A 25,127-nucleotide genomic window follows, 5' to 3' on the forward strand; every position below is an offset into this window, starting at 1 on the left:
CCCTCCCACTTTCTGTGCAAACATAGACAAAAAGTTAACTTTGTCCTTGCTGTCTCATTACTTAACGCGTGGATAACAAGAGCACCTAATTCATGGAGTCTTTGTGAAGGTTAAGATAATCCTCATTTTGTTCAGTTAAAGTCTGCTTTAATCTGTATTTTTTTCCTCTTCTCGTCCTGCTACTGAAAAACGATTGCACAATTATCATAAATTAAAAGCTAATCGAATTGCTTAAAAATATCTGCATGAATTTCCTTTGTACTTTGCCGGTATCAGTGAGAAAGGCAGGCTCAGTGAACCGAACAGGCCCAGGTTACACAGACACCACTGGCCTCCGCGCTCAGAAGCGGCGGAAACGGGAACCAGCGGCGCATCACGCGCTCGATGACTCGAGCGCCAGCGTCCCGGGCCCCGCGCCTCTTCTGACAAATTCGCCGGGCCGGCGGCTCCCGGGTTCCAGCGCCAGGCCCCGCCCCTCCCCGGGCTGGCGGCCAATAGGCGCGGCCGTCGCCGTCCGTGGCGGCTATTGGAGGAGGCGGAGGCGGGGCCGGGGCGGTGCCGCTCCAGGCCGCGGGGCTAGCTGGCCGCTCCGAGCCGGGACTCGCTGCGCGCGCCCGCCCCGGCCGCCTCCGCCCTTGAAGTCCCCGGTCGGCGCCTGGCGACCATGGCCCTGCTGGCGGCCCTTCTGCGCGGCGGCGCCCGCGGCCGCAGCCCCCTGCTTCGGAGGCTGGCTCAGGTGAGAGGGGCTGGGACCCGGGACTCGGCGGCGCGTTCCTCCCCCGGAGCTTCCCGCCCCGGCCCGGTGGCCGGAGGCCTCGGGAAGCCCCCGCGGCTCCCGGCGCAGGAAGGCCACGCGCGCGGAGCTGGCGCGCAGACCCCCGCGGCTGCCCCGCACCAGCCCGACCCCGGGAGCTCTGCTGTCATCGCAGTGATGACTTAACTGGTGTGTTACACGGGACGCAGCTTCTGGCAGGCTGCAAGGCCCGGGATTGGTCCTTGCCGTCCCCGACGGGTGTGGAAGGCCCATAAAACTGCTTCTGAGCTTTCCTTTAGAGCTATGTGTGTGTCACTATGACGGTTTGTTTTCATGCGATGGGTAACCACTGGGCTTACGCTATGTGATAATAAAAAGATGCTCCTTCTCCGGAGCAACCTCAGACTTACCAGGGAAAGTAAATGGTTCCTCATAATACAAGAAATAAATTATACTTGATAGATGAGAAAATTTACATACTGAGGCATCCAGAGGCGTGTTTTTCCTCCGGCTGTTGTGTTTAGGGAACACAGGAGCGACAGCCTTGAAAGAAAGAATTTATTTTCCATCCATCGAAGGAAGGGAGCTTGCACCGCACGGTTAGGGTCTGGCAAACCCTAGGGAGTAGGTAGGGAACTTGGTTAGTGAAGTGTGAGTTTCCCAGTTTGGTGGGGGTCATAAACTTTGAAATCCAGTCATTTTTAAGAGTTTGGATTTGACTCAAGCCAGTGGAGACCGTTGATATTTTTCTTGTTGTCATAATCAGAGGTTAGGGAGGGTTGAAGTGGGGAGAAAACTATTGTCTGTCTGGTTGTGCAGTAATTTGAGCTGGTGTGCTGGCACGTGACAGGGAGCAGCATTACGCAGGAGCTTGTGAAAGAATCAGTGTAGAATTTGACAAATTTGGAGTGGGAGTGGGGAGTCAAGGGAGAAGAGTCTAAAATCCTGGGTGACTGAGATAATAGGAAGTCAGGAGGAGTAGGTTTCCAGGAAAGTTGAGTTCTTAATCAGCATGTTTGTTAGTTTCATGGAGTGACTTTGGAAATCACAAAAATGTAATTAAGTTAACCTGGGTTTCAACCAACGTTAACTAGGTGAATTAGGTGAACTAGGTATTCTAGTAAATTAAAAAAAATGCACCACCTTCTTAATTTATAGTTTAAGAGCTTCTAATCAAACACCAGTGTTGCTGCTGAGAAAAATGAAGCTGTGGGTCATATAGCACATGATTTGTGGTGGTCATTTTATTGAACTCTAGGAGTCAGTTGTATTGGTTGTTACTTGAATTAAGTGGTCATTTACTGAACTGTGGAAATCTGTTTAACAGGCTTTTCAGTATTCAGTGCCATTTTGTGGAGTAGAACTTGACCTCTCACCCTTTCCACTGGCTCTTTCCTCTTTGCCTTCAGATACACACAGGTCACCCTTATGGTCGGCAAACCTTTACGGACTTTACCAGAACTTGTTGCCTTTGCAACTCTAATCACTTTTTCTTTCTTTCTTTTTTTTTTTTTTGAGGAAGATTAGCCCTGAGCTAACTACTGCCAATCATTCTCTTTTTGCTGAGGAAGACTGGCCCTGAGCTAACATCCATGCCCATCTTCCTCTACTTTACACGTGGGACACCTACCACAGCATGGCTTTTGCCAAGCGGTGCCGCATCCGCACCCGGGATCCGAACCGGTGAATCCCGGGCCGCCGAGAAGCGGAACGTGCGAACTTAATTGCTGCGCCACCGGGCCAGCCCTAGTGATTTTTTTCTCTATTTTCTTCCTCTTGACCTTTGTACTGTGTTTGACACTACTGACCATTCCTTCCTTGAAACTCCTGTTTTGCTGTCTTGAACCAAAATTGTTTCTTGTAATACTGAAACTTTAAAAAAATTTGCTGCGTTGTGCCAGTCCTGAGACTCTTTGCTCCCAGATTCCTTTCTCTCCTCTCCCCTGCTCTGTCCGTGTTGCTGTGAGGCTGACCCTTGACCTTTGCCGGCAGTCTTTGGAGTTCCTTGGTTTGTGACACGTCACTCCAGTCCCCCATCCGCACGTGGCAGTCTCCCTGTGTCTTCACTTCATCCTTCCTCTGTGCGTGTCTTGTCTGTGTTCAAATTTTCCCTTTTTATAAGGACAGCAGTCATATGGGATCAGGGTCCCCCAATGACCTTATTTTAACTTGATAACGTCTGTAAAGACCACATTTACAGCTAAAGTTACATTCTGAGGCACTGGGGGTTTGGACTTCTTTTTTGGGGTGACATGATTCAACCCATAACAGAAGGAGTGCTCAACAATGTAAAAATTTAATATAACAAGGTGGTTATGTAAGATTTTAACAAAGGAATTATATAAATGAAATACATAAAAATGAAAGTGTTGATTGAAATTAACACAACTAATTCTTGGAGAGCTTTCTGAAGGCCTGAAGAAGTACGGATTTGGGATATCTCAGTTTTCTATAAGGGAATTTGGCTTTCCTTTTACAATAATATGCGTAAACACAAGGTATTTTGAGTGCTAATTGCTAAGCCCTCTCTGTACTAAGAAGTTGAAAAGTTTAAAAATGACTCAGTCGATTTTCCAAAAAAAATTTCCTCAATAATGGCTCAATTTCTAATTCATCTGATTGATTTTTACGGTTATTTTGGCATATAGATGTTTCCCACGTGTTTTTTTGTCTCCTAAGGTTTCACCTGTATCTACAATGCAGTAATGTAAAGTTGAAAAGCTGTTGAGACGTTTCACCAGTGAAGGATTTCATAAGTAAATCATTAATTCCTGAAAAATATACAGTCCTTTGGAAAGAGCAGTTACCTCAGCTTCCTAAATTTTATTACTATTTTTAATAAAATAATGTGTATAATAAAATATGTAATATGTAAAAGATACAGTATGTGTAACATGTATATATGTATAACATGTAAAATATATGTATGTATGATAGAATCAGACTGCTTGGATTTGAAATCCAAGCTTTGTCCCTTACTGGCTGTGTGACTCTGGGCAGGTTGCTTGACGTGCCTATGCTTTAGTTTCCTTACCTGTAAAATAAGAAAAATAGTCCGCACTGACTGGTTCTCTCTCTAACATATGTTCCAGATCCATCTGTACCCACGCTTCTTGTCACCACCTGCCACCAGCCACATGAGTCTTGCCTGGGCTCCTTCCTGTCTTCCCTTGCCCTATTACAGTCAGTTCTCTACCCTGTGGCGAGTGGTCTTTTTATAATGGAAAAGTCTTCAGTGGCTTCTCATTGCACGGCCCAGAATCCAGACTCCTTCTCATGGCCTCTTTGGTCCCTGCGTCTCTAGCCCCCACTCACATGGTGGTCTCCTGAGTTGTGGCTCCCGTCACGCTGCTCCACTTAGCGTGTGCCGAGTCTGTTCCTCATTCAAGGCCCGTGTGCTGGTTCCTCCCTGTGCCTCCAGTGCTCTTTCCCTAGGTCTTCGCAAGGCTGACTCTGATATTCATTTCTCAGCTCCACTGACATCTCCAGAGAGCCCTTTTTTTTTTTGACCATTCCATGTAAAATAGGGCTTCACTCTTTAGCTCATTATCTCATTTTTCTGGCTTCATAATGAGTTTACTGCACCTGAAATGTTTTTCAGAATTGCTAGTAAGCATCAGACTTTGTTCAAATATTTATTTAGTATCTCCTGCCATCACTGGGGTAGAAAATAAATAAAATCACTCTCTTCTTGGAATTCACAGTCTAGTGGGAAGACAATCAGGCCACTGAGGGTTAGGGTTACAAAATGATGTATTCTGAGAACAGTTAGAGTGTGAACAGGGTGCCGTGGCGGCTGAGATGGGAGTGCCTCCCTCTGCCTGGCATGGTCAGGTGAAGTTTCCAGAGGTGGCAGTGCAGCTGAGCTGTCCCTGAAAGATGATTGTGCTATGCAGATGAAACTTAACTGGGCTGTGTTCATTCAGCACATATTTACTACACACTCTATTTAGTATCCTGACCCTACTCTAATTTTCTCCTTTCTTCCCAAGATAATTTATGAGCCGTAGGCGCTGTGCCACGTGACAGGGCTGTGGCAGTGAATGGGAGACAGTCCTGCTCTCAGGGAGCAGCTTGCATTAGGTTGAGAGGGGTAATAGAGGTGTGAACCCCATATTTACACAGTGTGAGAGGTGCTTTGAAGGAAATAAACATGTTGAAATAAAAGAGAGGCCACCTTTAAATAGAGTAGTTAGGGAGAACCACTGTGGGGATGTGCCATTTGAGCTGAGACCTGAAGAATAAAAATGAACCAGCCGTGGAGAGCTGGGGAAAGACTGTTACTGCAGAGGCACACTGCAAAGATCTGGAGGCCGGAACGGGTTCGGAACAAAGAGGAAGCTGGTGTGGATGGCACAGAGCAAGCATGACATGAGTTTGGAAAGAAAATCGGGGGCCAGACCACGCAGGGCCTTGTGGGGTAAGGGGAGGAGTTTGGAGATCATTCTAAGAGCAGCGGGAAGCCATCAGAGGATTTTAGTCAGGGGAGTGACGTGACCTGACTTATGTTTCTAAAACTGGGCAGACTGTAGAAGGGAATTCACGGGAAGCAGGAAATGAGGTAGAAGCTGTTAGAGTAGCAGGAGATGGGGCCAGGACTAGGTGGACTGTGGAGATGAAGCAAAGTGGGAGAATTTAGGTCCATTTTGCACACAATATTGACAGTATCTGTGAAGGAGTATCTGGGTTTTGGGGAAGGGTGAAGGGTGAGTCCTAAGCTTTTGGCCTGAGCACCCAGGTACATTGCGATGTGATGTCCTGAGGTGGGCAATACTGGGAAGAAGGTAGTTTCCCAGGGTTGGGAATTGAGAGCCATGATCTGGACATTAAATTGAAGCTATGAAGTTGGCACTTGGACATGAGTCTGGAGCTCAATCGAGAGGTCAAAGCAGGAGATAGAAATTTGGAAATCATCAAGACATAAATGCTGCTGAAAGCCATGGGACTAGATAGGATTAAGGAGACAGTGAAGTTGGAGAATTAAAAGGGACCTGGGATAAAGCCCTGGGACATTCCCGCACTTAGAGGTTGGGAAGAGGAGGATGAGACAGCAACGGTGACCAAGAAAAGTGACCAGCAAGGCAGGAGTGGAACTGCACGATTGTGTTAAAGTGGGAGCCAAGAAAAGGGAGGGTTTGCATTGTGGTTTACACGTGCTACCTCCTTTCATTCTTACAACAGCTTGTGGAGGGTATTTGAGAAAAACAGGCAAAGAGAGTCTAAATAGCTTGTTCAAGAATATTCAGCTGGTTAAGTGAAATAAGATGGAGAAAGACAGTTATCATATGACTTCACTCACATGTGGAAGATAAACACGTAGATGCGGAGAACAGATTGGTGGTTACCAGAGGGGAAGGGGTAGGGGGGAGGGTGAAATGGGTAAAGGGGCGCATATATATAGTGACGGATGGAAATGAAACTTTTGTGGTGAACACGATGCAGTCTATACAGAAGTCGAAATATGTACACCAGAAATTTACATAGTTATAAACCAATGTGACCTCAAAAAAAAAAAATGTTCAGTTAGTGAGCCCACTATGCCTATTTCTCACAGAAGAAAAGTGAGTCCACGTTGTTGAGAGGTTGAGATGATTATAGTGAAGTGTTTATTGGGTTTTGCTACACAAACATTGTTGACCTTGCTCAGAGCCAGCAACAGTATAGATAAAAGCCAGATTGGAGGGAGTTGAACAGTAAACCGGAGGAGAGGACAAAGAAACAAAAATTGTAGGTAACTTGTTGGAGAATTTCTGTTATAAAAGGGAGCTAAGAAATGAGGTGAAAGCTCAGTGGGAATGTGGATTAAGAGAAATTTGTTGTTGTTTTTTTTTGCTGGCCCTGGGCGAACATCTGTACCCATCTTCCTCTATTTTTTATGTGGGATGCCTGCCACAGCATGGCTTCATAAGTGGTATGTCCACACCCGGGATCCGAACTGGCAAACCCCCAGCCGCCAAAGCTGAGTGCACACACTTAACTGCTACGCCACTGGGCCAGCCCTGCGAAATTTGTTTTTTAAAAATTTTTTTATTGTGGTCTAAATAGTTTATAACATTGTGAAATTTCACTTGTACATTAATATTTGTGAAACACCATATAAATGAGCCCCTGCGCCCCTTGTGCCCTCCCCCCCAATAACCAATAAGTTGTTCTCTCTGTAAGTTTGTTTATAGGGAAATTTGTTTCTGTTTTTCAGGTGGGAGGAACCAGAACCTGTTTGTATGCTTACATAGTGATCCAGGAGTAAAGGGGATGAATGATGTACAGGAGAGGGAAGGGATAACTAAGTTGTGGCATCTTTGAACAGGCAACTAAAGATGGGATCCAGGGCAAAGTGGAGAGACCAGGGGGCCTTCAATGAAACAGAACCAGAAACTCTAAAGAAGAGTAGAAGTGGCTTAACAGAGGCCCTTTGATTACAAGGAACAATATTCCCATTTCAAACTAGCTAAGTAGAGAGGGGCATTTTTGAAGATATACAGTAGACGAGCTCTTGGACATCCAAGGATAGGAAATAAAGTACAGCTGGCCTTGCGGGGACCCTAACTAGAAAATCACTAACCAAGGTGGTATGTGCCAGTCTCAGTCTCTCAATAACCAGTGTGGTGGTTAGACTGGCCCTTGTGGTTCTTATTATGATTGCAAGATGCTCTTCAACAGTAACCATCAGGAAACTTTGAGAAAATAAAGGTTTATTACAGGACCTGGAAATTACCCAGCACACCTAGGGCCACACAGCAAGGTCACCGGTAGAAAGAGAGTGCACACATGGGCCTGGGGTTCAGCTTTTATTGGGGTCGAGGATGGGGGCCTAGGATTTTATGGACTAACTCTTTGTGATTTTAAAACATAAGAATGGGAATTTAAAGCAAAGGAGGAAAAAAACAAGCGACCCCAAGGGTCAGTTATCAAAATCAACCAAGATCTCTAAAATAAAGGATCCTCCGTGGAGGGAGGGGGCCTGGCTCTTTATCTAGTCATGTGGCTGGCAGTGTTTATTTGAGGTGCCCTCTTGAAGTGGATGCCTCAGCAATTAAAGCTTAAGTCAGGTGATTGCATTACAAAAAAGAAAGAATAAAACATGTCAGGGTTTACACTACACAAGGAATCACTGTCTCTTACAGTGTGCCATGGTCTTTTTCCTCCTTTCTCTGAGTGTATATGTTCCGTTCCTTTGCTTCTCTGCTTACTCATGGCTTTTCTCTTTGCTGTCACCTCTGTTTTTACATGGTATTGGCTGGCCATTGTGCTCACTAGCTCCAGCCCCTTGTGACCTTTCAGTTCAAGTGCCCATCATCATCCAGTTGACCCAGTCTCCCAGGGTGCCATCTTGGGTCAGGTCCATTCCAGTCTTGGTCCCATCAGCCCTGCCAGTGGGAGGAGGATGGGAGTCTCCGTGTCGGTACTTAGGGCTGTCCATTCCAGACCCTTTTGAGAAAGGAGTGTAGTTGGAGAGGCAATGACTAGCATGTTTACTACAAGTAGGAACTTTTAATTCAAAGGTGGATCACAGGTAATATGCTAGGATCCTTCATGATAAGTAGGTTACAATAAGCAGCAGCCCAAATTATATGATGCGTTAAGGGTACACTTGTTCTTGCACAGCTGATACTGAGGAGCACATCCATTAAGCAGATGCACTTGGACCTTGCCTCCTGAGCATAGACGCGTGTGCTGGCCTGGGCCAGGAGCTTATGTTGTCACTTGAGTGGATGTGTGAAGCTCAGGAGAGTGAAAATACAAACCTTACTGATTTAGTGACACAGCTTTCAGAGGTACATGTATAGCTAGAGATGGCAGATAGATTTCATTTCAAGGTCTGCACAAACAGGCTAATGTGATAGCAACGGGTAACATGTTGGTGATCTCAGTTGGGTTTACAGTTGGTATATTCGATAGATGAATTCAAAGAGTTCGTGGGGCTCTTGCTTGAAGCATCTCAGTGGAACCCGATATTTGAAGACCATTGTGCATCACCAAGTAGTCTTTCTCCTCTGAACCCTGGGGATGGCTTGCCTATTACGCCTCTCTTGTAGTTCTTACCAAATTCTGTTTTAGGAACCAGTATAGGTAATTTTAACATCTCTCCCTTCTAAGATTATTATTGCTGTTTGAGTATAGGGACGATATTTTACAGATCTCAAATTCCCCATATTGCCTTCTATAATGTAAGTGATCTTAGCCTGTTTACTGAGCAAGTGAAGGATCAAATAGTCTTATGTATATTAGTCATCTCTCCCTCACAAAGACCACAAAGGCATCTCTTCTCAGAATCGGGGCTGCATTGAATATTGTCATGATGACATTTTTGAGTTAAATCAGGACTAAATTAGATTACCTTAGAGTTAAATTCTGTTCTTCCACTGCCTAGGAAAACATTCTCTCTTTAAGCTGCCATTGGCATGTATCTATTCTCATCCAAACACTTTATAAAAATTAATTTAGGGGGCATATCTGGTGGTTATTGTGGTTATCTCTGCTCATAACCAGTCTTTGTCAAATTTCTTGTTGTCTGTGCTGTATCGTAAGTAGAAAGCTTTAGTTGGTTATCTGCATGGAGTCAGGACAAAGCTTGTTTAATGGCATTTGTTCCTAAGAACAGTGTGGAAAGAATTGAGATGTAGGGGCATGATATTTACTCTTTCTTTTTTTATTTTAAAAGAATTTATCTGGTAAAACTGGACAGCCACATGCAAAAGATTGAAAATTGACCATTCTTTTTCACCACACACTAAAATAAACTCAAAATGGATCAAAGACCTAAAGATTAGGCCTGAAACAATAAGTCTTCTGGAAGAGAATATAGGCAGTACACTCTTTGACATCAGTTTCAAAAGAATCTTTTCGGACACTATAACTCCTCAGCTGAGGGAAACAATAGAAAGAATAAACAAATGGGACTTCATCAGACTAAAGAGCTTCTTCAAGGCAAGGGAAAACAGGATTGAAACAAAAAAACAGCTCACTAATTGGGAAAAAATATTTACAAGCCACTTATCCGACAAAGGGTTAATCTCCATAATATACAAAGAACTCACACAGCATAACAACAAAAAAACAACCCAATCAAAAAATGGGCAGAGGACATGAACAGACATTTCTCAAAAGAAGATATGAATATGGCCAATAGACACATGAAAAGATGTTCATCATCGCTAATCATCAGGGAAATGCAAATCAAAACTACACTAAGATATCACCTTACACCCGTTAGAATGGCAAAAACATCCAAAACCAAGAGCGACAAATGTTGGAGAGGTTGTGGAGAAAAAGGAACCCTCATACACTGTTGGTGGGAATGCAAACTGGTATAGCCACTATGGAAAACAGTATGGAGATTTCTCAAAGAGTTAAGAATAGAAATACCTTATGACTCAGCCATCCCATTACTGGGTATGTATCCTAAGAACCTGAAATCAGAAATCCCAAGAGTCCCTTGCACCCCTATGTTCATCGCAGCATTATTTACAATAGCCAAGACGTGGAACCAACCTACATGCCCAGAAACTGATGATTGGATGAAGAAGATATGGTATATATACACAATGGAATACTACTCAGCCATAAAAAAAGACAAAATTGGCCCATTCACAGCAACGTGGATGGACCTCGAGGGTATTATGTTAAGCGAAATAAGCCAGTCAGAGAAAGACGAACTCTATATGACTCCACTCATAGGTGGAAGTTAGTATATTGACAAGGAGATCTGATCGGTGGTTACCAGGGAAAAGGGGGGGTGGGGAGAGGGCACAAAGGGGGAAGTGGTGTACCCACAACATGACTAACAAAAATGTACAACTGAAATCTCACAAGGTTGTAATCTATCATAACATTAATAAAAAAAAAAAAAAGAAAAAAGAATTTATCTGGTAATGTAGACCATATTTGTATGAGGTGTGTTTGCCTCACATCAGAAACATTTGTTAGAAGTGAGTGGGTGGAGAAGTAGCAAGTTTTACTTAAATTTTTTTAAGCAATGAGGATATTTTCTTCTGGTACCTTAAAAATACTTAATTTAGAACTTCGATTTAACTTGAAACTACACTTTAGAAAGCTTATACTTTAAAAAGGCTTAGAAATTTTAAGATGATAAACTCAGAAGTTAAAACATATATTTCCGATGAACAGTTAATCAGAAAAGTATATTAGAAAGTAGTAATTTTTTTCTGATTATAACAGTGATATATGCTAACTGTGGACAATTTGGAAATCAAAGTATAAAGAAGTAGAGTGAAATCACCATAAATCCATCACTGAGAAGTATAAGATGATGTAGATTGATATTTTTTACATCATAACATAAATATTTATATTACAGGACATAAGATATGTGGAGCGAGGTTATGTATCAAAACCCACTTTGAATGTAAGTATAAATTTACATCATCCTTTGAAATTTCAAGAATTTAAAGGAAATGTAGTCAGTAAAAAATGCATATTCTTATAATTTGCATATATGTAAGGGTCAACTTGGGATGATGGAATAGTTAGGAATAGCTAATTATTGAAATATTAAGTTAAACTCCCAAGTTACCATAAAAAATGTTAATCTAGTGCTCTGCGTAATTTCTGCTTCTTCCCCATTGTCTACTGTGAAACCACCTTCTCTGTAAAAGTGGGAAGGATCTACGCCTGTTTTAGAGTTGGTTTGTCTTAGGTTTTCTGTTAGGTCCTAAATCATAAAGCACCAACATTGAACTGATTAGTTTCACTCCTGTTCAAATCTTGAAATTAATTTAATCTTTGATGAGTAATCATTCATAAAAATGTGTGTTTCTTAGATATCTATGAATTATGTTTATTTAATGAAAGATGATTTGGGTAAAATATTTAAATATAATAATCTTTACCATCTTCTGTCCTGCCAGGAAGTGGTCATAGTAGGTGCTATAAGAACACCTATTGGATCCTTTCTAGGCAGCCTTTCCTCCCTGCCAGCTACTAAACTGGGTTCCATTGCCATTCAGGGAGCCATCGAAAAGGCAGGTCAGTAGTTGCTTTGCTTTCTGTGTAGAGGGAACAGCCATTCAATGGAACAAATATTTATTTTGCACTTACTGTGTACATAACACCTAGAAAGGACTTAATGCCTACGTTTCTGAGTTCCCTCAGAAAGAAGTCCTTGTACTATAGAGTTAGGAATGAAAGTCAAAACTGACAAGAAAAAGAAACTATTCCTGCTGTATAAAGTCATGGACCCTATTAGGTAATCACTAATTATTAAATGGAATAAAATATGGAAACGTATTTTTGATGTTTTAAAAAAGGGATTCCAAAAGAAGAAGTGAAAGAAGCCTACATGGGTAACGTTCTCCAAGGAGGCGAAGGACAGGCCCCTACAAAGCAAGCGGTATTGGGTGCAGGTACTAGGATCACATTTTTGCTTTTATACTTAAAATGTTTGACGTGGCAAAATGGGGGTCATTTCAGCTTAAATAAAATGTTAAACGCATAACATAATTTACCATTCATAGACTTAGACTGGCAGGAGTGTTACAGACGGCAGATCAGCATGCCCTTTTACTTTTAATTCTATGGTTGTGTTTGAAGAGCATCTTTGTTTTTCAGAAGTATGACTTATTTATTATTGGTTTTAGGCTTGCCTGTTTCTACTCCATGCACCACTATAAACAAAGTTTGTGCCTCAGGAATGAAAGCCATCATGATGGCCTCTCAGAATCTTATGTGTGGACATCAGGTAAGAAGCACCTCCTTTTCCACTTTGTGACTAAAATAATATGCAGTGACAATAAAAACTGGAGCACATTCGTGCTGTAAGAGAGACTCTTACAAGTCTGGGTGCTGTGTTGTTTCAGACACGCAGGAGGGTCTGGATTTGCTAATTCCATTTGAAGTAGAGGTCAAGATGATAGGCCAAGTGTCGTATTACAAAGTAGTTTTCAGCCAAGATGTTTTAGTCTTCAATGACCCTCTACGTCTTTCTCTGAGATTCTGGGTGATATAAAACAGCAGAAATTCTGTATTTGCTTGAATAAGAAAGGTTTTCATCATAAATAAGAATAAGGTGCTGACCCTGGGAATCAACTCATTGCCTGAGCCTAGAATTGACTAGTTTGTGGTTCCTACATGCTCCAGTTCAGCTGGGAAGTTGTGCAGCTTTCCATTGGCCTTGCTGATTTAGATCTTGTCTTTACTTGAGATGAAGCAAGAGATAGGCTGCCCAGCAAATATGTGCTGTGGTGTTAGGAGACTAGACCTAGGCTAGACTCATAGAACTTAAGAGTTTATTAGAGCCAAGCCCTTTTTTTCAGTTGAGGAAAGTGAGGTTGAGATGACCACGAACACAAAGTTACAGGGTCTTTATTCTTATCTTGTGCTTTCCAGCCTAAAAGGGCATCACACACCAGGGTAAAAATCAGTTGTGAGGTGTTTGCAAATTATTTCTTTTTTCTTTCTTTTTATTTTATTGTTTTATTTCTTCTTTTTTTGCTGGGAAAGATTCGCCCTGAGCTAACATCTGTTGCCAGTCTTCCTCTCTTTTTTTTTCCTCCCCAAAGCCCCAGCACATAGTTCTATTTTGTAGTTGTAAGGCCTTCTAGTTCTTTTATGTGAGCTGCTGCCACAGCATGGCTACTGACAGATGAGTGGTGTAGTTTGCACCCAGAAACCAAACCCAGCCCACCAAAGTGGAGCATGCCAAACGTAACCACTAAGCCATCAGGACTAGCTCGCCAGTTATTTCTTACATATACAAAAACCACAATTATTTGTACCTTGCTGTTACTCTCTTGCTGTTTCCAATTATAAGGCAAGCCAAAGAGAAAAAAAGGACAGAGTGATATCTGAGCTAATATATCAGACACTTTATTATAAAAGTTATATATATACATGCTAAAAACTGGTATGGAAAAGTATAAAATGAAAAATAAGTCTGTCTTCTTGCATCCCTCTGAGTCTCTGACTTTTTCACCACTTTCTTGTGTGTTCTGCCACTTAAGAGCAGAGAAACTCTGGGAAAGTTACTTAAATTCTGTGCCCCACTCAATGTCTTGAGATATTTCTATATCAGCACATAAGACAGTATTTTACTGAACTGAACAACTATAATATATTTTATGGTCCTCATTGAATGGACTTTTATAGATTGTCTCTGTGGAGTTCTTTACTATTTTAAATAGTGCTGCACTGAGTACCCCTGTACATATACCTTTGGGTACTTATATAAACAGTGGAATCTAACAGAGGTTGGATTGGTGGTTACCAGAGGGGAAGGGGGAGGAAGGAGGGCAAAGGGGTGATTAGGCACATGTGTGTGGTGATGGATTTTAATTAGTCTTTGGGTGGTGAACATGATGTAATCTACACAGGAATCGAGATATAATGATGGACACCTGAAATTTATATAATACTAGAAACCAGTGTTACTGCAATAAAAAAAAAAGTTGAATCTACTGCACTGAAGCAGTACAGTGTAGTGGTTATGAACACAAAGTTTGGAGCGAGACTAATTTCAAATCCCAGCTCTTCCCCTCATTAGCTGAGCGCCTACTATGTGACATTTACTGGAGATTGGTGAACAAAACATTAAAAAATCTCATCATGTGTAAGTCTGTCTACTGGAAAAATTCATAAGAGGAGAATTTGTGAGTCAGAAGATTTTAAAATTTTGATATTTTCAAATGTTTTCCATAAAAGTTGCACCAGTTACATACTTTCCAAAGGTTTTAGGAGCTCGTTTGCCTTCATACAAGGTAACACCAACATTGGGTGTTACCAAACACTTGTCAAACCAGTGGGTGAAAAATGGTCATGAGATTGTTTAGATGTTTCAAAACTGTTTTAGTGACAAGGAAAGTTTTGTCTTAGTTGATTTTTTGTGGTTCTCTAGCAAATGCTATTTGCACTACAGTGAAATGCTTTCAGTTGGTATTATTTGATTCATTTGTGCATGTATACAATTATTTGACCTACAGGAATACTAAGATTGCCTTATTTTGAATGATTAATTATGATTTTGGAAAAGGGTCAATTTTATATTAATAGGATGATTGGAACGTTATTTTCTGTCACTTATTGCCATCATCCCTAGAAAATATTCAGTATTTCAGGATAACTGAAAGAAACTTACATTAGAACTAATTGAAAATCATATTACAAAATGGGTAAAATGTTTGTTTCTTTGGGGTAGGACGTGTTTGTCTTTATTCCTGATTAAAGGGTGTGAGAAAATAACGTTGGCTTTAATTTTGTTTACACTAATGTTTTATATTAAACCGTTTGTTTTAAATTACGCCTTATAATGCAAATGAATTTTTGTTGATTTATAATAACAGGTTAGTTGATTAATATTTATTAAACTTCTAAATATGTCAGGTACTGACATAAAAATACATAGGACAGGGTTTCTGGCCTCAGAGGAGCTTAGTTTAGTGAGGAGATTCAACATGTAAATATAGCTACAATACAGTATAATAGTACTATAAAAGCGTTACACGGTAATTGGGGAACACAGAAGAGACATTGTTCTAAGGAGGGATAGAACTAGGTGGTCAGGAAGGACTGGCTGAGTCTTGATTAGTTTGAAAGGAAATGGAGGCGTTTTACATGTTGGTGGCTGGGTCAAAAGTGCAGAGGTACGAATGAGATGGTGTTTTTGAAAACCGTTAAACAGTTCTGTATGAGCTAAGGTGTAGGTCCAGGCATGAGACTAGAAAGGTAGAGAAGGCAGATCGTAAATGGCCTTATGTACTATGCTGAGCAGTCCTTTAAGGAGTGGAATGATCAGATTTATATTCTAGCCAAAATGACTCAGGTGAGTGTAGATGATGCCTGGGTGGAAGAAAGGCTGCATGTGAGATGATCAAGTAGAAGAACATTACAGCTGTCTGGGAAGAGTTGATGAGGAGGATCTCAATCAAAGAAGCAGAAGGATTATTTCTGTGAACTGAGATTACTTTTAATCTTTTAAAAGACATTGTTAGCAGTGCGAGTGAAAAGCAAGGTTAGATCCTGCATTACTTCTATCCTATCCAGTCATATCTAATGTAGAAAATTAGTTTCCAGTGAAAGTAATATGTAGTGCTTTTATGATATTTGTGTGCAATATCCCCTCTTCCACTGAGGATATTTGATGTAAAAGAAAAAAAACTCAGTTCCACAATAAAATACAAAAGTGGCAAAAGTTAAAAAAAAATTTCAGAAGATGGTCTTACGTGAAAGATTCCTACCATTTTTATTAATGTCCAATTCTAATCTTAATTATCATTATAGATTTTAAACCATTTCCTCTCACCAGCGTCAAGACACTGCTTTATATATATTCACTGTGTAATAAATGTTCAGTAAAGTCCATGTAGAATACTTGTTTGTTGTAGCTGCGTAAAGGGTATAATGGGTTTGCAACTACTATTTGAACTGACACTGGGTTTTTTGTGTTGCTGAGCAGGATGTAATGGTGGCAGGTGGAATGGAGAGCATGTCCAACGTTCCCTACATAATGAACAGAGGAGCAACACCATATGGTGGGGTAAAGCTCGAAGATTTAATTGTAAAAGATGGGCTAACTGATGTCTACAATAAAATTCACATGGTAATTATTGCTTTTTAATGGAGAAATGCTGTATACTATACAATATTGCTTGATTTTTTAAAATATATTTTAGTAACTGAAGGATGGGCTTTATAAATGTTGATTTTAATCATTCATTTTAGGAAAATATTTTTTCTATGTTCATTGTATCAGCTTGGCTCAATTCTTGAATAAATTGCCCCACACTGGAATAGGGCATTTTCTAACTTCTAATGTTGGATTCCATAATCATTTAAATATTTGCCTTTGAAATAGCAACTTCTGTGCTAATTCAAGCATTTGAAGATGAGACGTGGGTGTAAAGTTACTTAGTACAGAAAGAAGTGTATTTTAAGAAACTAAATTTAACTGCTAACTACTATTTTATGTTATGCAAAGTTAATAGATATTTTATAAGTTATACAAAGTTAGTTTTTAAAAAATCCCAACTTTTATCAGGGCAACTGTGCCGAGAATACTGCCAAGAAACTGAATATTGCACGAGATGAACAGGATACTTTTGCTATTAACTCCTACACCAGAAGTAAAGCAGCGTGGGAAGCCGGAAAATTTGCAAATGAAGTTATTCCTGTCACAGTTGCAGTAAAAGGTAGAGGGATAATGTAGACTTTACCTGTTGCCGAATTTTTTAAGTTTTAAATTAGTACATGTTTATCTTTGTTCATTTCAACTGAGGACACCGACACTTCCGCTTACGGTTGATGAAGGGAAATCTTGCCAGTTGAGAGATAATATAATTCAATTCGATTTAATATCAGATTTCAACTCAGTTGCAAATTCCACTAAGCATATTATTTTTGAGAAATGTATTTATTAAAACTCTAATGTAAGTGACAGATGTCACATTAGCTTAAGTGAAAAAGGGGATTTATCAGAAGACTACTGGGGGTACTTCCCAGAACTGAAGGATGTATGGCAGCAACTAGTCAGCTCTGGGACCTTCCGGGATTGGAACTGGCTGTTCAGTTAGGACATGCTCTCTTGGCTTCTCTGTGCTGCATGCTTCTGTGCTGTATTCTTTCAGGTTCCTGAGTTGCTGCCTCCATCTCTAGAGTCACATCTACAGGGCTCTCAAAGAGGAGACTTCTCACCAACTCCAGCAGAATAATGCACAGGAAAGACTCATTAACTTGGTTTAGGTTATATTTCTGTTATAGAAAAGATTACTGTGCTTAGAATGATGGAATACTAGAGCTTATCCAGCCTAGGTCAGACATCTCCCCTTGGGGTGAGAAGAAGTCTGTAATCATAGGCGGCAGAGAGAGACGAGAATGGGATATGGCTGGATAGAAGATTTAAATTGTGTTAAGCTACTTAAACTCTTCAAGACACTAAAGGAGATTATAGATGGTAGATTCTAGAGCAGAATTTACTGAGGGTGGTTTAAGGTATGCAGGCATATAAAGAGAGGCACAGACTACCAGGCACCTTGTGCAACAGTTTATTACTGAATGACTAATTGTTGTCTTGACTGGTAACATTACTTAAAAGCTTTTTGTTTTAGGTAAACCAGATGTAGTGGTGAAAGAAGATGAAGAATATAAACGTGTTGATTTTAGCAAAGTTCCAAAGTTGAAGGCAGTATTCCAGAAAGAAAATGGTTAGTATTAAAAAATGAAGCATAAGAAAAAACGCAGTCAAAATATGTATCTAGTCTTGGAATTGTCTATTTTTAAAAAGTAATTCTAGAAAGCATCTACATGTTATTTGACATTTTCAGTACATCAGTCTCAAGTGAAATTAACAAAACAAATGATATTTATCCAAAGTATATTTAAAATTGCTTAACAGTTAATACCTTCAATATATGAATCCTAGGGAAGAGATTGTAGAATGACTACAGAATTCAGTTTTTCATATGCAGTTCATCTTGAAAGTTTATTGTGGTGTGAAAGCCAAGTTTACATATTCTGTTAAATATCTGTAAGCCTCTTGAGGACTCAGATGACAGCTGTGTTGTTCACTATTGTATCTAGTACCTGGCATGTGGTAGGTCCTTAATAAATAATCATTGAATGTTAGTATAAACAGGATCCCAGTGTTCTAAAGTAATGGTTTTGAAATCCTTTGAGAAATGCTCAGTTTTGCTTTTAAAATTAGCTGTATTCAGTTGTGATGATAATCTGAAACTATTTTTTTCCCCCGTTCCTGATTTTTTATTTTTGCGGTAACATTGGTTTATAACATATACATTTTAGGTGTACATCATTATATTTTGATTCCTGTGTAGATTACATCATGTTCACCACACAAAGACTAATTACAATCCATCACCACTCACATGTGCCTAATCACCCCTTTTTCTGCTCTTGCCTTCCCCCTTCCCTGATTGAATTTCTCACTACCAACTACAGAAATGGGTCTTTCTTTTTTTTAAAGCATCATATAAAAATTTATATTGCAAAAGTATATCTTTATAATTTTAGCAGCAGTCTATTATAGGGTCTTCATTGATATTTTTAAAACACAGCTTGATATATAATTTACATACCATAAAATTCTCCTGTTTAAAATGTACAGTTCAGTGATTTTTAGTATTCATTGACATTTAACTTCAAGTGATTGTAGAGAAGAAGTATCTGATTTTGACACTGATTTGAAAAATATATAATGAGTGTCTGCTCTAATGTGGATAAGCAAAGAGACTCTGGGGAGAAAAATAATGAATTGGTCCTTATGTTTGAAGAATTGTAAACCAGCATTTTCCCAGTGCCATCATGCAGGTGTTTCTGAGCTAGCTTTGAATAAACTGTTACCAAAAACTAACACAAGAAGGCATTCTTACATTAATTGTTATAGTTAGCTATGTATGTTTCCTGAGTAGGAATTATCTCCACCCATATTTGTAATTTTTCATGCATCTAGCCACCCAGGCAGTACTCTGTAGGAATCTGTCAAATTGACCCACGTGAATTCAATGTGAAAAAATGTTTTGACTTCATGCTCATTGATGCTTTTAGGCACAGTAACAGCTGCCAACGCCAGCACACTGAATGACGGAGCGGCTGCTGTGGTTCTGATGACCGCAGATGCGGCCAGGAGGCTCAACGTTAAACCACTGGCAAGAATAGCAGGTGGCAATGTTCTGAACTTGTTTATTCCTAAACCCCAATCAGCTCTTCCTGAAATTAAGTTTCCTTGTTGGTAATACATAATATTGAAGTTGGCTATTTCTAGCTATAGGTTGTACTTTGTGACAGAATTTATTCCATGTTTTAATTGAGATAGAAGCTCCTTTAATATTTTGGTCATAATTGTATGTAAGAGTAAGCTTTAAAAATCTTGTCCTCGGGCCGGCCTGGTGGCACAGCGGAGAATTCAAGGTCTGTGTTTTAAAAACCCTGGCACTGTGGGGAAGGTAGAATAAAAAGGACATTGGATTAGGAGTCTAGAAATGTAAAATATAGATGTTTTTGCATTTATTATTAAATATGTGGCCTTGACATACCCTCAGTCTCCTTAAATTTATATTTTTAGCTGTAAAATCTGCCTTCCCTTCTTCAAAAGGAGTTGAACAGATATTATTGTTACTTTATAAAAATCTTGTAACTTCATTTTTAGTTTAGATCATGGTTTAACCTTAGCACTATTGATATTTTGCAACAAATAATCTGGTTGTGGGGGCTGTTCTGTGCATTGTAGGATGTTTATCAGCATCCTTGGCCTCTACCCACTAGATACCACAATAAGTTGCATTCTACCTATTGTGACAACCAAAAATATCACTGGATAATGCTAATGTCCCTGGAGGCAAATTCCCTCTAACTTCCTACATGTGAAAAATCAATTCGATGATTGGTATCATTTTGTAACATGTAGAATCTTAAAAAAGAAACAAATACCATTACATATAGGGGTTAGGAAACTTGTATTTTTGGATGTTATATATAACAGTTGTTAGATATAGCTTTGGGTGCTTGTAAAAATTTTAACAACCTATTTATTATTATTTTTTATAAAGCATTTGCTGATGCTGCTGTAGAACCTATTGATTTTCCAATTGCACCTGCATATGCTGTACCTAAGGTGAGAACAATGTGAGGATTTGCCATTATGCCAACTTCTGGTTTGCTTAAACCAAGGTTGCAGGTTTAGTTGTTAAATGTTATTCATAAAGCACAGAGATAGCTTGGTTTCAAATCTTCTCACTTCTTTTGAAAACAATTAGAGCAACAAGGTTGACAAACCAAAAAAATAAACGAGCAGCTGATAAACCCACATCTTCAATGGAACAGATTAAAAACTACATAATTGAATTTCTTTCAAGTATGATGCTAAACTCAGACGCCTAGTATGGTAACCACAAAGTGGGAGGCTGGTGCTGCAGAGAAAAAAAGGGAATGCTGAGGGTCCTGGTTCTAGAATTCAAAGCAAATATTCACTACTAGAAGGGGAGGTTTCAATCCTGAAAGAGAACTGCTAGGAGCAGGTCTTAGAGTAAAACTACAAAGAGAACCTACATACTCCAAATTGTCAGTCTAAGTCTCTGTGGGAAGTTGCTAAGGGGTCACAGGAAAAGAGACAGTGTGAGGAGGTGTAGGGGTTGAGGAATCTCAGAAGGCGCCAGCAAATGTTCCTTTTCAGGAGAGGGCCTCACCCTGAGAGTGAACTTCTGAGAGCAGCATCCAGGTTAAAAAAGAGTAGAAATCAGTGGGGAATAAGGATAGAGAAGGATCAGAAACAATGGGGAGTGAGGATCTGTCCAGAGGTGGCAGATCTCAGCAAGCGACAGAATTATACAACTTCTGAAAGTGAATGCATCTCATTGGAAAGCAGGAGAGACAAACAGTTCTGGATTCTGAAGCCAGAAGCTAGATCCTGACCCCAGCTAGAAGCTGAGAGTTAGAGAAGTGGCTACACTCAGGTACCATGTTTTGTCTTGTGCTGTTGGAACAGAGGAAGCTGTGTGAGCTGTACAGCTTAGAAAGCTACCTGAGCCTGCTGGAGAAGGCGAGGAATAGTTTCATGTTAATTTTATCATTGCGCATGACAAAAATATTTCTAAAGAAAAAGGGCACTAGCAATATTGTATAAAGATAATAGCAAAGGGTAACTAGTCCCTTAACACCTTCCTGCATAGCTGAGGAACTACTAAAACAAGAGATCATACAATAAAAGACTTCAAGTAAATAATTTACAATGAAGATACAATAAGCTCTGAATATCTGTGCCCGAAATAACTCCACAGCAAGTTTCATAAAGCAGAAACTATAGAGGATGCAATGAAAAACAGAAACATACTAACAGTAGTAATATTCCTCTTTCATTTGCCAGATCAAGAATCTAAGCATCATAGAATCTGTAAAGTAGATCTTTAGAATATACATCAATTATGTACCTGCAAATCAAGAGTACATGTTCTTTTCAGGTATCTGTGGAATGTTCAAGAAAATCAAGTTCTCTCTCTCTCTCCAAAATAGAAATAAAATAATGCAAACAAGATTCTTTGATTATAGTGCAATAAGATGAGAAATTAAAAGCAGAAAATAAAAGAGCCCTTCCTCCTGGAAGCTAAGAAACTCCATATGAAAATATTTGTTGCATCAGAGGCAAATACAAACCAAAATTGCAGAATTTCAATAAAACAATGATAATAAGTTTTGAGTGTTAATTATCTAAACATAACCTATATTTAAAATTTTTTTAGGTTCTCAAAGATGCAGGATTGAAAAAAGAAGATATTACAATGTGGGAAGTAAATGAAGCCTTTAGTGTGGTCGTACTAGCAAACATTAAAATGCTAGAGCTTGATCCCCAAAAAGTGAATATTAATGGAGGAGCCGTTTCTCTGGGACATCCAATTGGGTAGGTAAAATCATAAAGAAAAACATCTATCTAGGTTAATGGCTGCCTTTGTATTTCTGTCTAAACTTAAACTGCTTCATGATAATTCCTATTAGTCTTGGTTTAACCGTTTTCCTTCCCACCTGTCCTTGGTAAGGCAAACCCCATTTCTGATAGAATCTAACACTGAATACAAAGATCTGTCACATTTGTTGCTTGAAAACTAGTTTTATGTTGAAGAAGATAAATTAAGATTAAAATCTATGCTTGGGCTTTTTATAAAGCTGTCACCATTCTTAAACAAGTCTCCCAAGTTAAAGAAAAGTAGTCAAATTCAGCTATAACTAATTGCTAATAAGCTTTTCAAGAAGTTAATTTGGAATAGAAACATTTTTAGTTAGTCATAATTCTATAATTCATTAAAGAACCAAAATGCTTTCTTAATCCTAGGATGTCTGGAGCCAGGCTTGTCGTTCATCTGACTCATGCCTTGAAGCAAGGAGAATACGGTCTTGCCAGTATTTGCAATGGAGGAGGAGGTGCTTCTGCCATCCTGATCCAGAAGCTGTAGACAACCTCTGTTGTCTTAAGGCAACAACCCTACGTGGCCAGAAAGACCCGTTGTAATGGGTGTGACTGACTACCCTGGCTCAGCTTGGACTCAAAATCTGTTTCATTTATTTTATTATTTTCTATTTTAACTTTTTTTTAATATGATAAAAAGATCAAATCCCAACACCTTTTGAAATTAAATGTAAATTTTTCTTCTGCTTTAAATTTTTTATAATCTCTAGAAGTTCAACACGTTTTCATGTTATAAAGCTATACTATTTGAAATACCAGTGTGCAATATTAGTGACATAAGTAGCTAGAAGTTTCCATTTTAGAGAACAAATCATAATCTATATTTGTGAGGACTGTTTGTTAAAGATCAAGTGAATGTCACCTATAGCTAACTCAGATTTAGTAGACTCTTCAAAGCGAGAGCAAGCTATTTTGGGCAAACTAGCAGTGCCTCATACCGTTAGTCAAGTAGCCACAATGTGTGAAGTGTTGCTAGAAACAGGAGAAACTCATGTGCTCAGGTCCAGAGTGGGTGCACTTTCTCATAACCTCAGCATTCAGGATTTGGTTGGGGTGAGGTCAAACAAAATCCTGGTGTTTAGGCTCTAGGTTCCTACAGCAGCATAGAGTGAGAAAGAAGGTGGAAACTGCTCAACTGAATGGATTTATAAAGGGAAGAGATGGTCACTTTCAATATGCCACAATGCTTGTTCTTAGCAGGATAAAATGCAGCACAAGTACCTCGAACTGCATTTCATCTGGGGGAAAAAACCACTGCAGGCAGGGGGACTTATGCGCACCAACCTCAGCTGCAGCTCCGAGAAGGGAAAGCTGCTACTCGAGTTGAGCTTGACAGTAGTGGGGGAGAGGGGGCAGAAAAGATCATTGTATACACGGACCTCTTGGCAAATAATTCATTGTGAATCCTTATCTTTGAAGGAACAAAAAGGCAGTTTGTGGCAAAAAAGAAATATTGTTTAAAAGAATACTTTCAGAAATACCTGTGTGGTAATCACAGCTAACTTTTGTGGCTCACTGTGTGCTTTCTGTCCTAGAGGCTTTATTTATATTAACTCCTTTAATCCTCACAAAAACCCAAGAGGGTAGGTAGGTACTATTATTATCCCTGCTCTACAGATAGGGAAATTGAGGCATGGAGTGGCTAAATAAATTCCAAGGTCAAATGCCTGGTGAGTAGCTGCAATGGGTTCTAATCCCAGCAGTCTCACCTTAGAGCCCAAGTTCTTAACTCGCTATGCTCGGCTTCTCGGGACTCTCAGTAAGCATCTGTCCTAACTATAACAGGAACTCAGCAAAATACACGAAAAAAAAGAAACCCAAAATATATTAGAATACTTTGTTGAAGAGAAGCAGAATTAACACTGCACCCAAAAGTCAGTGATCTGAAAAACATCTGAAAAGCTCTGACAATTCTGGGAAATAATGAAGAGAGGAAAACAAAAAAGGATACAGAACCAACAAGTAAATGGTATTTCTTAAAAAGAAATAAATTCAAATAGTTCTCTGAAGCAATAATTACAATATAATAGAAAAACTCAGGTTTTTAAATACTAAGTGGGCAGATTTTGAACCTTATTTCATTAGCAAAATTAACAGAATCATACTAAGATATTCTGGAGAAAACAGTAAAGAAGAAAATTCTTCAAACATTTAGAGAGAAAAATGGGTAGTTTAAGTCCTTACTTCTAATCAGAAGACAAGTGACCACCATCTACATATTTGTAATGGAATAAAGTGATAGATAACTAGAAGGAGTGTCTAGGCATGCAAGAGCTTAGAAAGTACAGCACTCTGATGTTTTCCCCCCAAAATGACAAAGGTTTATACCAGCACATGGAAAGAAGAATCAAAATCAGGAATTCAGGAACACGAAAGTTTAAAATTTTTTAAATGATTAAGAACTAGCTGGGGAGCAAGGGAAGGTACTGGTAAAATAGGGGTAAAAATATATATATGCTAAATAAAGGCAAATGCCAGTAGAATGTAAAAGTGAGTTCTACATCTTAAATTATTATAGAACATAAAAGCTGAAAACCCAATTATAGAAGTAAGAAGACAGGGTTGGCATATATCATAAAATGATTAGAAGTCAAGGCAGAAAGTGTTAAAAAAATAGGACAAGAACTATCCTGTACAGGCATACCTTGGAGATACTGCAGGTTTGATTCCAGACCACTGCAGTAAAGTAAGTCACACAAATTTTTGGGTTTCCCAGTGCATTTAAAAGTTATCTTTATACTGTAGTCTAGTAAGTGTGCAATAGCATATGTCTAAAAACGCAATGTATCTATCTTGATTAAAAAATACTTTATTGCCAAAAAATGCTAACCGTTTTCTGAGCCCTCAGTCAGTCATTAATCTTTTTGTTGGTGGAGGGTCTTGTAAAAAACACAGTATCTGCACAGCACAATAATAATGAGGCATCCCCACATAAAGAAAAGATTATTTAAAATG

At 39.5% G+C, this 25,127-nt stretch overlaps 1 protein-coding gene across 1 annotated transcript; it reads left to right on the plus strand.

Moving 5' to 3' along the window:
* The first annotated feature begins 342 nt into the window (after nt 1-342).
* ACAT1 (acetyl-CoA acetyltransferase 1) lies at nt 343-22,865 on the plus strand. Its single transcript, XM_070624830.1, has 12 exons — nt 343-736; nt 11,073-11,120; nt 11,623-11,740; nt 12,022-12,117; nt 12,352-12,452; nt 16,161-16,304; nt 16,743-16,893; nt 17,809-17,904; nt 19,265-19,378; nt 20,266-20,330; nt 21,952-22,109; nt 22,539-22,865. Exons 1-12 carry the CDS (start codon nt 665-667, stop codon nt 22,657-22,659), a joined length of 1,284 nt encoding a protein of 427 aa, XP_070480931.1. The 5' UTR covers nt 343-664; the 3' UTR covers nt 22,660-22,865.
* The last annotated feature ends 2,262 nt before the right edge of the window (nt 22,866-25,127 follow it).

This window comes from Equus przewalskii, chromosome 6 (genome assembly GCF_037783145.1).
Source record: "Equus przewalskii isolate Varuska chromosome 6, EquPr2, whole genome shotgun sequence".
In the NCBI taxonomy this organism is placed as follows: domain Eukaryota; kingdom Metazoa; phylum Chordata; class Mammalia; order Perissodactyla; family Equidae; genus Equus; species Equus przewalskii.